Below are 15,111 nucleotides of genomic sequence, written 5' to 3'. Positions count from 1 at the left end.
AGCAATGTTCTTCCAGTATAATGAAAAAACATGTGCTACTTTTACAGAGCTAAGCCCAATATTTTCCCCCAAATTTTATGCTGCCCATCCTATGGACCCTCCTATCAACAGCAGGAAAGATCATGCAAGAGAACTGGAACTATTTACTTACCTAAGATGCTTCTGAGTCCCTGAGCTATATCTCAGTTACGAGCAAGCACAAAGACTACAGAGTCAGCAGAACTGTTACCTCTTTTATTTCATCTGGTGGGAGTTGCTCCACATTTTGCAGTTTGTTAACACTCTGACGATGACTATCATAATAACTGAAGAAATCATTAGTGCTCTGTTTCAGCAGGTAGATAATAATGCCCAGACCAGGCAAGCGCCAGTACGGAACCACTGGAGCTTGTGTATCTAGAAAAATACGACCAAGTTACAAAAATCAAATTAAATGACGAAAAAAATCAAGAAATCAATAAGGTATCTTCTCTGTCAATAACGTAGTGAAAGACATGAAAAACATGCACTTGCAAGTTTACATTTTATTTCTGTTTTAGAATTTACACAAATTAAAGTCTAGGCAAAAAGTTCTGTGTCTGCAGTACTAGAAGACAGTCAGTACAGTAAGTACTGAGTGTAACACATGAAACTTTAACTAGATCAGAAGACATACTATGTAAATTTTTTAACCACTCAACTACATAATAGCACACCACAACCTGTTGCCACGTGCCATAATGAAGAGTTCCAGTCAGCATCAAAATGCACCTTACATGTCATCAATAACGTCCTAGTTCCACCTAACTTAATCTAGCACAGCTGCTGAAAAAAAAAATTTAAATCTTTACCTTCTCCCGTCTTATACTATTTATTTACATACACATTATTTTACTGATATATGTGTTTCTAAGGCTGTAATGGGAATTGGTTTAAAAAGCATTTTTCGTCACTTTTGTTTTAACTTGTATTAGTTCCCTTATTTGGTGGAGTGCAAGGCCATACATGCATTTATTACAGTATAAGAAAATGAGCAGCTACAGCATTGGCATAAAGAGACTTAAAGTGTAAGATAAACTACAGCCTCTGGTAGGTAATTTCATGCTAGCCCAGATGTTGCTATTCAATCTCAAAAAATAGCATGCCAAAATCTCACCTTGACGAGGCCCATCTCGGTTGGTTGTCTCTGACAGGCTAGGAGTGAACAGACAAACAGTGTGCTGAAAACTGGGGGCACTTTGCAACATAAGTGACTCACAGTACTCCATCACGTTTGCACAGATCTAAAAAAAAAAAAAGAAAAAAAGACAGCATGCAAGTTACTACATGTATAAATGTCAATTAACAACATTTTGCTTTCTCTCTACTCACTTGAATGTGATGATTCTTTTTTCTGATCAGTTACAGCCTCACTTCTATTTCAAGCCCAGGATTTGCAACCTCACCTCTTTCCCAAACCTACTAGTTGCAATTTCTGGTCATTTTTCTCTTCTTGTGCATTTTCCATTTAGTGTTCTCCATTATTCTATTGCCCTCTGTATCCAGCCCTTATTTTGAAAATTACCCATCGATTTAAAGTTTTGAACTTGACAGACTTTGTGTCTAAAACAATAATGGTTGCTAATGCAAATTGAAATAACCAAACTTTCAATGTTTATTTTGAATAGAAATGAAACATGAGATCCTATACCAAACTAAAGGCAGTGTAGAACATTACCACTAGTCAAAATCATGTGAAAGTACCTCAACTAAAAAAATCTGTACAACAGGTAAAATTTCACAGTTTGAGACTGAAGGCTCTCACAGCTTCTTGTGTCCTCACCTGCTGCATGGCCAACTCAATTTCATCCCTCTTGTTCACTCTGTCTCCTTCTGAGTTATCATCTTGCAGTTTAAACTGACGCAGTTTGTCTGAACCACCAAACCGACTTAGAAGTCCTAAACACTGGCGCTGTCATGAGAAACAAACTTTTTTTAATTAAAACCTTAACAAAGGATGTGCATGATCCTTGACACTTTTAAAAGCTGAAGAATGATACATATACCTTAACATATAAAAGAAAGACAGCAGTTCACATAAAAATTTTAGAACTTTAAAAGCTACATTTGTATCTTTAAAAACACAATGCTTTAATTCACCTTTACTTAATTTAAAAGTTAATGGCACCCTAAAACAGTTCCTTGAGAAATGAATTTGATTTAGAAGTTCACAATGATGTCTTACATCTTTTTAGGACTGTTATATTGAATAGTATCAATGTCAGTTTAGGTTTACCTATACCCATTTAAAACACCTTCAACTATAAATCAAAACAAAATCTGAAGATAATGAGTTGCGTAGAAGTAGAGGGCAGAAAAGCAATTGAATAGTTTCATAGAATGGAGCAACAATCTATAAATCTCCTTTTAGTTTACATATGGCTGTTAAAATCATCAAAGTGCCTCAGACTGGAAGTCAGTTTTATTTGGAATGCTAAAGAAGATACTGAAGATTAAAGATTTACTGGTAATTACTTTTAGAAAAAAGTAAAACACTTGAATTCTTTAATTACTTGATGAAAATAACATGACATACCAAAGACAAAAGTTACAGGAACAGATGACTGGATTTGTACAGTTTTGCTCAGAACGGCTCAGTTTTCAAATTAACTAATTAAAACTCCTTACAACAAGAAACCTTTCTACTGTTTCCCATGAGAATTTCTTGCTGACATAACATAGCAGAAAAACAACTACCCCAGCATTCCAGCAATCGCTTACAGCTTGCTACTTTGCTTTAGGCTGGTCGATCTAGTAGTTACTATCAAAGTACCCAGAGAACACATCCTTCTCTTGGCAACCAGAAATATCTGATAGGACAGTTCTGTCTACAGACAGTTTTCAAATAAACACTTCTTTACAAACATCCTTGCTGACATGGATAGCAAAGCTTCAAAAACACTGCTGAATGATGAGCTGTAAAAAGATTTGCAGTTACAGCTTTTGAATAGGACTTACTCTATCCTGGTTTTATTTCTGGTTTCTAAGACAGGGTTATTCTTAAAAGGGAAGCAAAGAAATAAAATATTAGCATGTTAGACGCTGCTAACATCTAACTAGTTCGATGCTCAACACTGTTGAACTGGAGACATGCTTGGGGCAAAAGTTGTAACAATATTCTGCATTATGTTCACATACTATGGTGTTGAGTTCAAACTGCTCTCCTCCACATAAGGTGAATCCTAAACCAGGGAGGGAAACGAAGTCTCTGACCTAACTCTTGTGTTGCCAAATGGTGTCTTTTCTACTTGTTTCAAAACAACAGCAAACACAGAACAAAATCCAATGACAAAAAACAACAACAAAACTAACCACAAAACTACTACTAATAAAAAGCACTGCACATTTTTCATAATGCTGGAAAACATCCATTTCATAACTGCTATTAGTCAGAGCACAAAACCAGGAAGCAATTCTAATCTACACTCACAATTCCAAAAGGACAAGTGTTAAGCGGGTAACTTTATTACCTGAAATCGACCTATATGTCCTTGTAGCTCCATCTGCGTCCCTTCATTAATATCAACATCCAGCTCATTTAGCACTCCTGATAAAAGATACAGACATTAACTGTTTTAGTTTTTTTTTTTTAAAAAAAAGGTTAAAAAAAGATTTATGCAGTATATACATTTAAATATAAGCCTTGGTCAGAAAAAAATCAGCGAAACAAATTTTTCTCATTCTTTGAGGAAGATATTCAGATATGAATGCAGCTAGTATGCATGCTATGTAGCTTACTGTTCTGCTAACTAATTAAAAAAAAGATGGGGGGAGGGAGGCTAGCATGAAAATTGCAGCTGTTATACTGTAAGCAAATGAACATTTGGCCTCCACCTACAACTCTGCGCTCCATCCTACTGTAATCAGACATTCCTCCTGAATGTCCTCCACAGCGCTTTTTCTTGGAAGTTTTCTTTTCAAAATAAATACAAATGTAGAAAACAATAACAAATATATGGGTACACAAAAGATTTCTGTCTTCATTTTCTCAGTTGTGGAATTTTCAAATTCCGAATTTCCGAATGAAAGTTCTTTTTGAGGATACCACATGCACTTTGAACACTTCTATTTGCAAATGGTCCCAAAGACAAAAAGTACTTACTGCCAGTTGGCATAATGAAAAGAAAATGGGAAGTCAAATGCACATTAACCTGGACACCGTGTCCACTGCAAATCCACCATATTTACTTCGAGAACAATAGTTTAACATTTCCCTATTTTTTCAAGAGCTGAACATCTCCAGAGAATTCTGTGTGTTGTACGTATTCCCTGATATGCTATTGCTTCATAGAAAACAAAGTGAGATTCATGCAGATGTAGGTAACAGACTTCAAATCCGCAGTTCCTACCAGGCAAAGCTGCCTTGCTGATTATTCCTGTCAGGAAGGCCAGCTCCTGGAGAGATCCAACACTAACATCTTGACACCTCAGGATTGCCTGAATAGTATCTGAATGGGCAATGAGAAACTGCAAAACCTGTACCACAAGAAGAAAAGAGAAATATGATTGTCTCAAAATTTAGCGTCAGGTAAAGAGGACACAATGCTTTTATTCCTGTGAGAATTTTAGAGTGATCTCCCATACCAGTGAAAATGTAGTTTTAGAAAAGCTTACTTCCAAAGCAGGACAACATATAATTTGATTGAGTAAGCAGTAACTAGCATCTTTTGGAACTTACCTGTCCTGCTGCTTGTAGGTGTTGTGCCATGCTGGATGTGAGGATCACTTGACACAGCTGAAGGGCTGGGAGAAGAATCTGGCGATAGCGTTCCACTGGAGCAGGAATGAAGACTGGGGGATCTCTCATTCCATACATGCTTAAGAGGTTTAGTGTGGGGAAAAAAAGTAAAGAAAAAAAGATAAAGAGAAGTAAGGCCCACTAGTGAAGCAGAGCCTTGACTTAAAACTACCCTCAAGAATCTGCAAACATTCATATTTCAATAATAGCCTTGTAGTTGAACTGAGTTTATATTGGAAAATCAACATATTTTTGACACACAGCTACTGCCGCTCCCTGACAAAGAGCCTCTGCCCTGCTTTCCTGTAGGCCCCTTTAGATACTGGAAGGCTGCTACGAAAGTCTCCCCAGAGCCTCCTCTTCTGCAGGCTGAACAGCCCTTCTTCACAGGAGTGCTGCTCCAGCCCTCCGATCATCCTCATGGCCCTCCTCTGGACTCACTCTGACAGGTCCATGTCCTTCTTATGTTGGGGACCTCAGAGCTGAACGCAGCACTCCAGGTGAGAGTTCTTCTCATGAGAGAAGAATAGAGAGGAAAAATCACCTTCCTTGACCTGCTGGCCATGCTTCTTTTGATGCAGCCCAAAATCCAGTTGGCTTTCTGGGCTGCAAGCACACATTGCTGACTTATATTTAGTTTCTCATCAACCAACACCCCCAACTCCTTCTCCTCAGGGCTGCTCTCAATCCATTCTCCACCCAGCCTGTATTTGTGCTTGGGATTGACCCAACCCAGGTGCAGGACCTTGCACTTGGCCTTGTTAAACTTCATGCGACTCCCACGGGCCCACCTCTGAAGCCTACCCAGGTCCCTCTGGATGGCATCCCTTCCCTCCAGTGTGTCAACTGCACCACACAGCCTGGTGTCATTGGCAAACTTGCTTACTTGTCTAAGTCTTACTTGTTTCCAAAGTGTTTGAACCAACACTGTGTCACTAAGAACTGTAAATGAAAAGCAAAGACTGAGGTTTGAAATCAGCCACGGTGATTTCCCCTAAATACGCGATTTTCTTCTCTGAGATCTCTAAGTCATCTTGCAATAACCAACAATATAGCAACACGCCAAGAATCTTGTCAAGCAATACATAACTGTAATGTTTTTTTAAACGTGAAATTACATTTACTTCACTACTCTACTACTAGTGCACCTCAGGGGAGGATGAACTTTGTACCTTTTGTTCAGCAATCAATTACAAAATCCCCAAAACACGTATAGTGGGCTGTTTTTCAAACATTACAGTCTAAATTAATAAAAAATTTATTAACAACACATGGACCATTCCTATATAAGTAATCAAACAAATAGGACTTTACATAGTATAAGCAACTGGACACCCAGTTATTTGGAATTTTCCTCTCAATAAAACAGGTTTAAAGTTTTAAACTAAACACACACAGAAAATACACCCACAAATACTTACTCAAAAGACTTATAGCTATAAAAAGATGTCACGTTCTCCCAGGACTGTATTACAGTTTCAAAATCAGCCAGGGAACCAACACTTACCCTTGATGGTCTGTTTCAGGTCGCATGTCATATATTTGACACTGTGCCAGCCTCACAATCACACCAGACCTCAACAGTTCTAAAGCCCCTTGCTGACTTTTAGCTACCCTGGTGAGGAATGCCTAGAGAACAAAGGAAAAACATAAGTACTTACAATTGGAGATGAACAATGACACTTATTAAAATTATGTCTCTATTTTAGCACCATTTCAAATACTATTATTTCAGTACAGTATCTCTGAGTACAATCAATGTAAAGTATAGACAAGCAACTTTTATTTAAAAACAACACAAAATTGTTCCTTAAGTGCTCTTACCATTTTGGACTCATAGGTGTACAGCGCTTTAAGTAGAGGGGGCTGAGGTGTGAGTAAGCTCTGAAGAGTCGCATCATCATCTGCTAGGCTATCCACAAGCACCTTCAGGTAGCCACTATTGGAGAGATACAATAGCCACTGCTGCTGCTTGTCTACTGAAACAATACGATCAAGCAAAGCCAATGCCAACATCTAGGATGGAAAAACAAACAAAAAAAAAAAAAAAAACCAGAATTGAACCAAGGAAAAAAACAAAACAGAATTAAGTCTATTAGATTAATGAGATTACTAACAAACACCTAAAAATAGTAAATGCTAGGGATTTGCTTCTAACAGCTTCTTAAAAGCAGAGTGCATTTCTGCACTACAAGCATAACCCCTTATGTGGAAGATATTCTAAGATTTCTTGACATTTTAGTGTAGAACAAGCCAATTGCCTTTCCTCTATTACTTATCCTCTAACAAAATATTACAGATGCTGTTTGCTAACTATGCCACAATATTTTTAATGAAGTATTGCTACAAGCAGAATTACTAAGTAAAACTATTTTGCACTTTGACTAGATTCCTGTCAGAAAATATTTCTTTCTCAATATTTCTTTCTCAAGTTACCAAACTTTCCCAAAGTGAGAAAATAAAGCAGTAAGTACATGATTTAAAGATAACATATAAAAGTCACAGCAGTTTATGCCTACAATCTTTTGCAGCAGTGCTTACTACCTTTATTGTTAAACAAAGGGACACAAACCTGTTTGAGAAAATAATTAATATGCATGTACGTACCTACTTTTAACAACTTGAAGAATCAGTGGTAGGACAGAAATGTGACATAGAGCAAGTATCTACAGAGAATGTTTTCTAGTTCTACCTCATGAAATTTTCCTTCTCCACACAGTAGTAAAATGTTCTTTAAAGCAAACAAAACAGTAATTGCAGAGGAATAATTTATTTACCCGGCCTATCTCATGACCATCACAAGCATCACGACAGACGACTTCCATGAGAGCTGCCCCGTAACTCTCAATAATTGCCATGTTTTCTCGTTGCAATTTACTAAACACATCTTCAGGAGCTGTCAGACGTTCCCACATCGTTTTTTTAGCTGTAAAAAACAAGTATAACAAAAAAGGAAAAATGGAAAGATGGGCAGCTTAGCATTAGCTTAGCTACGGTACAGCTGAGGCTGTATCCTTCAGGGCATTCTTTATCTTGCAACAGAAATACCATAAACAAGGGACAAGGGTGTTTGATTGAAGTGCAGATGTTTTCCTACAAAACCATTTTTTTCTAAATATCACGCACACACCAGACAGAACTAAAAAACATTTGTGCCTGTATACTTATGCCACACTTGTAAATAACCTGCCTAAAACTATTCTAAGATTCAATACATGTAACTTAGAACATCTATTAAGCCTAAGAACTTTCATTGGGACCAAAACACTTGGTTTGAAGGGAAGTAAACGAGGTAAGTTAAGTAGAAAAGTCCTGATTTCAAAGTCAGCAATAAAATACTGAAAGGTCATAACAATTCCATACCTATTTTCACTACCATAGCTCAAAAAGCTGACCAAGTAATAAGCAGCAGAAGTCTTCATGCATAGTTACCAAACCCAAGGTTGTTGTTCCAGCCTCATCCAAACTCTAAGATGAAATAATGATTATAAATGTTGGTAAGTAAAGTATTCAAGCCATTAACAAATCCAACTGGCTTGAAAAACACATTTATTTTTTTGTTGACTCTTCTTGGCTTTGTTTTATGGTTTTGTTTGTCTTCCCCTGAGGTCTTTAACTAAAGGAACAGAAGGAATATCAAATAATCTTTGGGGTCCTGCGTTGGTGAGCACCAGGTCCAATAACACTTCTCCTTTGGTTGGTTTGTCTAACACCTGGACAAGGAAGTTGTCTTAAATAGACTCCAGGAGTCTCCTGGATTGCTTACTTCCTGCCACATGGCTTTCCCAGCAAACAGCCAGGTGGTTGAAATCCCCCAGGAGGATGAGAGCCTGTGAGCGCGATGCTTCCTGTAGCTGGAGCAAGAAGGCCTCACCAACAGGCTCCTCTTGATCGGGCGGTCTGTAGTAGACCCCAACCACAAAATGTCCTTTGTTGATCCGGTCCTTAATTTTTACCCACAGGTTCTCTACCTGCTCTTGGCTGTTTGTTAGAGAGAACTTCTCATAATCTATCCAGTTCTTAACACAGAGGGCAACACCCACACCCTTCTTTCCCTTCCTGTCTCTCCTGTAAAGCCTGTAGCCCTCTGTTCCAATGTTCCAGCTGTGTGATTTGTCCCACCACATTTCCGTGATAGGAATTAGATCATAGCTTTCTAATTGCACCCTGGCTTCCAACTCCTGCTGCTTGTTTCCTATGCTACGTGCATTAGTATACAAGCATTTCAGGGAGCTGAAATGCTTATTTCTCATGCTGTGTGTGTAACGTATAGGAACACATCAGATGCCTTATATTTAACTCAGCCCCACATGGGGCAGACTGAAGGGCCTCACCAGCATGCAGTCCCTTAAAGTCCCCTGAAGTCCCTTTTGATTGCTCTTCGGCTTCTCTTTTGCCAAGGGTAGTAATCAGAGGGGCGTACCAGGTGAATGATTCTACAAGTGACATCTTTTATCTGTGCCCCAGGGACACAGCAGACTTCCCTATGAGTCGGGTCTAGATGGGCTTTCCGTTCCCTTCAGAAGGGAGTCCCCTATGACTATAACCCTTCTTTTTTTTCTTGGTGGGGGTTGTTGTGATGCGGGGTATAGGTTGACTTGCCCTGGGCAACTGCCCCACTGTGGATGGACCTTTATCCACATCGTCATTTGCTTGCCCATCAAGCTCCACAGCCTCATACCTGTTATGTAGGGGTGCCTGGGAAGGTCAGGCATGCAGCACGGGGGTTCGCCTGCTGTGCCAAACAGGAACCTGCTTCCACTCCCCCCTGTCTCTCACATCCCTTACCTCTGTCTGGCAGCAAGGGGGTAGGGGAACCTTTGTTTCTTGTGCAGTGGCTGCTGCTGGCCCAGGAGCCTGCCTCAGGGATGGCAGAGCTCTACCCCACCAGACAACCTCGTTCTCTGACTCCCTGATGTTCCTCAGCCTGCCCACCTCCTAACTCCATCTTGGAGTAAGATGCTTTCTATCTACATAACCTATCTACTTCCAGGAGACAATTCAGCATGCAGGAACTATAGTTTAGGGTTTATTAAGTTTTTTTTTTCTGCTCTTTCCCAAAGTACAATTGGACCATACCGGCTTCTAAAGTGTCTGGTTCATCTGGTCTCTGGGCAATCTGTAAATAATAAAGCAGTGATCCGTAAAGATGTGTTCTCACTCTCTGGAAGCCACCTCCTGTTCACAAGAAACAGTCATAATTAGAACCAAACAGATACAAATTCCGTAACGCTATCTTCCACTGACAATTAATTTATTTTTTTCTGTGGCAGTGCTGGCAGAAATAAAACAAATAGATTTTTTAAATTAGGGTTCTACACTTTGTATAATATTTATGAGTAAATTCAGCAAGTGTATGCTGCTATAAACACTTGAATATGAAACTCCCTTTAAAGTTATGTACACATCTTTCTTCTTCTGCTTGTTCAGATTTCAAAAAAAAATGCTTTTCTTAATTTTTTTCTTGCTAGTTAGCATCACTTATATCAATAGTAATAACGGAAGATCTACCTAATTGACTGTAATAAAAAAAAACTTGAGCGGTTCAGTCCTTCTTTGTACTCTTGGTGGTTAGAATTTCCATGAACGTAGGGCAAAGGATATCGCACCTGTTTTCAAAATGAAATCCAGCAGCTTTTTTAAGATGATGTGAAGGGAGGAGTCACCAATGGAAGCAAAACCTATGGATATGCTCTCGGAACCAGGTGATGAGGCAAAAGAACCATCCAGCATCAAGACATATTGAGACTGTCCCGTCATTGGGACTGAAAGTGGCTGTTTCTGCTCTGTTTTCACAGACTGGCTCAGGTGGGCCGTCAGGGTGAACACAGCCCCTGCTACCACTGGCATCAGCTCCTGAGCTGCATCCTCATCCAGGATCTTAACACAGAAGAAAAAAAAAAAAACACACATAGAAAAAAAAAAGACACAAACAAACAAAAGAAGAAAACAAAGAAGTAGGCAAGTGTCTGATTTCATGAGCTATTAAAGCAATTAATTTAGTCTCTCGCAGCTATTTCATTTATGTATTCAAAAGGAATTCATTAATATAACACTATTTAAAACAAATCACAGTCAGTAGTGTCAGGTGAAATACATCCAGAAAAAAATATGTTGAACACGTTTTAATCGAGAAGACCATAAGCTTTCTGGTTTTTATGTCCACAAATCACAGGCAAGATGATAATTAAATCTGGATAAGAAACGGGAAGGAATGTGCTGTTGTTTGAGTTGCTTTATTAGTAAAATATTTAAACTTAAATTAGAGAAAGAACAACTGACACCTTCTTTGCTTTTTAAAGAACTCAGCTATTTAAAGAAAACTATTTGTGTTAAAAATGTGAAGATATAATTTAGGAAGCTCAAAAGAGTGAGCATCAAAGAAGCATTTAAGACAACGTGGAGAAAAACTAATGGGAAGTTAACGTAAGCCACTTTAGTTCACTTCATCATTTGAAAGATAAAGCTGGTATCTTTATCGCTGACACTCAAGCAGCTTTCCTTTTAAGCAATGTGGTTGTTTAATACAGTAGATCAACTATTTTCAAAGAAAAATAAAGATAATTGTTTTCTCAAATTAACAAAATTCTCCACTAAAGTATTACAGGAAATTAGAATCTGAAATTTGTGCTCTGTAAAGATTTTAGGAATTGAAGAAATTCTTTTGACCAGTAAAGACCTCCCTTGTTTCCCATGTTTTAATTTTGTTCATATAAAAAACAAGACCCACATTCTATTAAAAAAATATTTTCCTGAAAGAGTTACGTAAAAACTAATGAAAACAACAACAAACCCTAAAAGGTTACTTTTTGTTCAAAAAAAGATGACATTTTAATTTATACACATTCCTCAAAACATAGCTTGTCTACCAAAACTAAATACGGTATGCCTCTCACAATAAAACAGTAACAAGAAATTATTCTCCAGCTGACTAAACAATATGAGGATTTTTCATTACATTTTCTTTGAGAATGGCTGAGTCAGTCATAACTGTCCAGTCTGTCTCAAAAATTATTACTCTATTTCTGCAGTAAAAGATCCAGACTTTAAATATTTTAAGACAAAGCAAACGCTCGTGTTCCCAGAAGCCCTTCTAATTCTAATATCTTTACTTTTTCTACTCTGATGTTTCATTCAACTCTTTAATTTTTCAAAAGAAGCAGTGTTAGGATTTAAAGAGTGTCATCTAATTGCAAAAAATTAACAAATGCGGTACTGGCTGCTTTCATCACTTCAGTGACATCTTTTATGTTCCTCATCAAACGGGCTGTTACCTTTTCACCCACCCTTTCCAGACCATCATCATACCATATCACACTAAGATGTCTTTCAAGATGTACTCGGCTCTGGTGAGGCCACACCTTGAGTACTGTGTTCAGTTTTGGGCCCCTCGCTAGAAGAAGGACATGGAGGTGCTCGAGAGAGTCCAGAGAAGGGCAACGAAGCTGGTGAGGGGTCTGGAGAACAAGTCTTACGAGGAGCGGCTGAGGGAGCTGGGCTTGTTCAGCCTGGAGAAGAGGAGGCTCAGGGGCGACCTTATCGCTCTCTACAGGTACCTTAAAGGAGGCTGTAGAGAGGTGGGGGTTGGTCTATTCTCCCACGTGCCTGGTGACAGGACGAGGGGGAATGGGCTAAAGTTGCGCCAGGGGAGGTTTAGGTTGGATGTTAGGAAGAACTTCTTTACTGAAAGGGTTGTTAGGCATTGGAATGGGCTGCCCAGGGAGGTGGTTGAGTCACCATCCCTGGAGGTCTTTAAAAGACGTTTAGATGTAGCCCTTAGTGATATGGTTTAGTGGAGGACTTGTTAGTGTTAGGGCAGAGGTTGGACTAGATGATCTTGGAGGTCTCTTCCAACCTAGACGACTCTGTGATTCTGTGATTCTGTCTTCAAAATTCATGAATATATGGCTTGCAGTTCACAGTAGTTATGCAAAAATACAGAGTATCCCCTCTGCCCAATGGCACATTCAAACTTCAGCATAGTAGCAATCAAAAAGCTGAAAATAATACTAAAGGCAGACAATTTTTTCTTGATTACGGTCAAAAACGCTACTTGAAGAGTAGTTTCTCTTTCATATAAAAAGACACAGCAAAAAAGTTCAAAGAAAGGGTTGGCTTCCAGTAGAGCATTACCTTGTCATGCACATCCTGTAACAGATCACGGATAATCAGTTGTCTGTCTTCAGCCTGTATAAGATCCTGGGGGCAGGCAGTGAGTATAATTTCCACCAGCTGTCTCCACGACTCTAAAGCATGCCTCTTAGCGTGGAGGCACTGTAGCAACTTATTCCGCTCCACTACATACTGCAGGATAGTGTTGATCTCCTGAACACCCATGAAAAAGGAATTGAGTTATAAAATGCTAAAAGAGATTTATGACAATAACAGATTTCAATATTACAAGTTTTAATCTATTAGTAATAGTCTTTGGAAAAAAAAATAGGTAAGTCTTCTGATTATCAGAAACAAGCTGCCATTAATCATTTTAACAAGATACGCCAATACAATTCTGAGCTGCTTTTCACAAAGGCTTTTCACCATGAATGTCTCAAGTGTGTAGTAAAATTATATATATATATACACATATATACTTTAAAAATCAAAGCAGACAACTGTGAAAAGGCTGTTTGTGTGTTTCCTTATTTTTAGTGTGTCACCTCTCATTCATCGTTTGATTTTCAAACCCACTTAGCCAATTTCAAATAAAACTAGAAGATGGTAGGAATCTCAAAAAATAATTAAGCATTAAGCTCCTCCACGTTCACAGAAACTACAGCTTTATAGAAGAAAGGACAAATGAATTGTCATCCCCTACAAGAGACAGGCAAGATGAACTTGGCTGCTATTGTATGTAGAACAGTATGTTAAGTAGCTTCTCTTATCAAACTTTAATGTCTTTCTTTTTTTTTCCCTTAAGAAATTACTAACTCAAATTTCAGGACTCAAATCTGCAAGTTTTCATGGTAAAGCTTACTGCTTGATGGTTTATGAAATCCACCAAGAACAGCAACAGCAATTGCTATACTTACTTCCATAAGTAAAGGTCTCTGACCAATTGCTGCCATTCCTTGAAGGGCATTGACTTCTGCAACCAGAACTCTGTGTAGGTGCTGAAATCGAAAAGGGATTAAAAAAAAAAAAACTTTAATCAGAAGAAAGACGTATTTGTCTTCTAAAAGGAGACAGCTACATAGTAACAGATGCAACTAAAAGGCTAAGAAGATTCAAGTAAGTTTCATTTATTTTCCTGGTTTCTTCCATATTTCATTCTCTAACTACTTTTAGGAGCTGTCCAACCTCTTCTTGCTTACTGCCTTTCCCATTTTTTGCACTCCTTCATTTCCTTCTGTTCCAAAGCTGTTATGTTCTTTCATCAGTTCTTCTAACAAATCACCACTCCTTCTTCTCTTCAACCTCCACTATAGTCTTTATGTGCAGGATTAAGGGTTTGTCTCCTCTTAAGACTAAAACATATTTTGTAATACAGAATAGCCTGTTTCTAATATGGAATAGTTGTTTTCCTATCACCAGCAAGATCACTTTGCCATTCTTTTCCACTCCTGCTTTGTCCACCGTTTTTTGGACCACAAATTTTTCAGGACTATTTATTAAATACCTGTCAATTACTTATCACAATGTGATACTATGTTAACTGAAGCCTTTAAGAACTACTGCAATACACAGCTATATTATGTACATAATTGTGTACACATATGCAGAACTACACAGTTGTGTTGCAGAACAATGAAATAAGGTAGAAGTCATTTACTGCAAGATCATTTGGGTGTTCTGAGATATGAAAGACATTAAAACAGAAAATATTTCCTCAAAGTGTCTTAAACCAACACGTGTCAGGTGCAAATGAAAAATCAGTGTGTGCAACGCAGAAGAAAAAATAAATTAACCCAAACAGTTTGCATAAATTATGTACATCTGAAACAGATATACTCTTTATGTGTTTCAAAGTCTTATTAATGCACTGATTGATTTTAAAAACTAAATGATTATCAAGATATAAATGGCACACATAATTTGAGAACACGAACTACTGCGCACCTTGACGTTGCAGACCACTTGCCCACGTGCATTCTTGTGTTCACAATTAGCAATGACTTGCTCAATCTGAGTCCGGTCAAAAAAATCCAGTTGCAAAGGCTCTGGAATGTCCTGGCTAAAGTCAATTGAATCCAGAATACTTAAGATCTTCCTTCGTACTAGAAAAGTAAATCAATTCAGATTGTAGTCCGAAATATAACAGGGAGATAAAAAAGAAGAAAAAAGATTTTAAAAAGGATTGCAAATAGGAGCCTTACTTACCTTTGACAATTCAAATCTTAATGTGTAAAGTTTCAAAA

General features: G+C 38.2%; 1 protein-coding gene across 1 annotated transcript in view; it reads right to left on the bottom strand.

The window, feature by feature from the left end:
• Positions 1–15,111, bottom strand: part of NUP205 (nucleoporin 205) — a 51,520-nt gene that overhangs the window by 4,594 nt on the left and 31,815 nt on the right. The window contains exons 26-39 of the mRNA XM_048061224.2: positions 14,813–14,970; positions 13,786–13,866; positions 12,890–13,081; positions 10,366–10,636; positions 9,836–9,934; positions 7,534–7,682; positions 6,581–6,772; positions 6,264–6,385; positions 4,697–4,835; positions 4,368–4,494; positions 3,489–3,565; positions 1,802–1,930; positions 1,136–1,262; positions 230–396 (exon numbers count right to left, since the gene is read on the bottom strand). Coding sequence (XP_047917181.1) covers positions 230–396; positions 1,136–1,262; positions 1,802–1,930; positions 3,489–3,565; positions 4,368–4,494; positions 4,697–4,835; positions 6,264–6,385; positions 6,581–6,772; positions 7,534–7,682; positions 9,836–9,934; positions 10,366–10,636; positions 12,890–13,081; positions 13,786–13,866; positions 14,813–14,970 — 2,030 coding nt within the window. The remainder of the gene's footprint in view (positions 1–229; positions 397–1,135; positions 1,263–1,801; positions 1,931–3,488; positions 3,566–4,367; positions 4,495–4,696; positions 4,836–6,263; positions 6,386–6,580; positions 6,773–7,533; positions 7,683–9,835; positions 9,935–10,365; positions 10,637–12,889; positions 13,082–13,785; positions 13,867–14,812; positions 14,971–15,111) is intronic.

The sequence above is a fragment of the Anser cygnoides genome, chromosome 1, assembly GCF_040182565.1.
Source record: "Anser cygnoides isolate HZ-2024a breed goose chromosome 1, Taihu_goose_T2T_genome, whole genome shotgun sequence".
In the NCBI taxonomy this organism is placed as follows: Eukaryota; Metazoa; Chordata; class Aves; order Anseriformes; family Anatidae; genus Anser; species Anser cygnoides.
The sequence above is the reverse complement of the archived record's forward strand: the minus strand, read 5'-3'. Positions and strand labels throughout refer to the sequence as shown.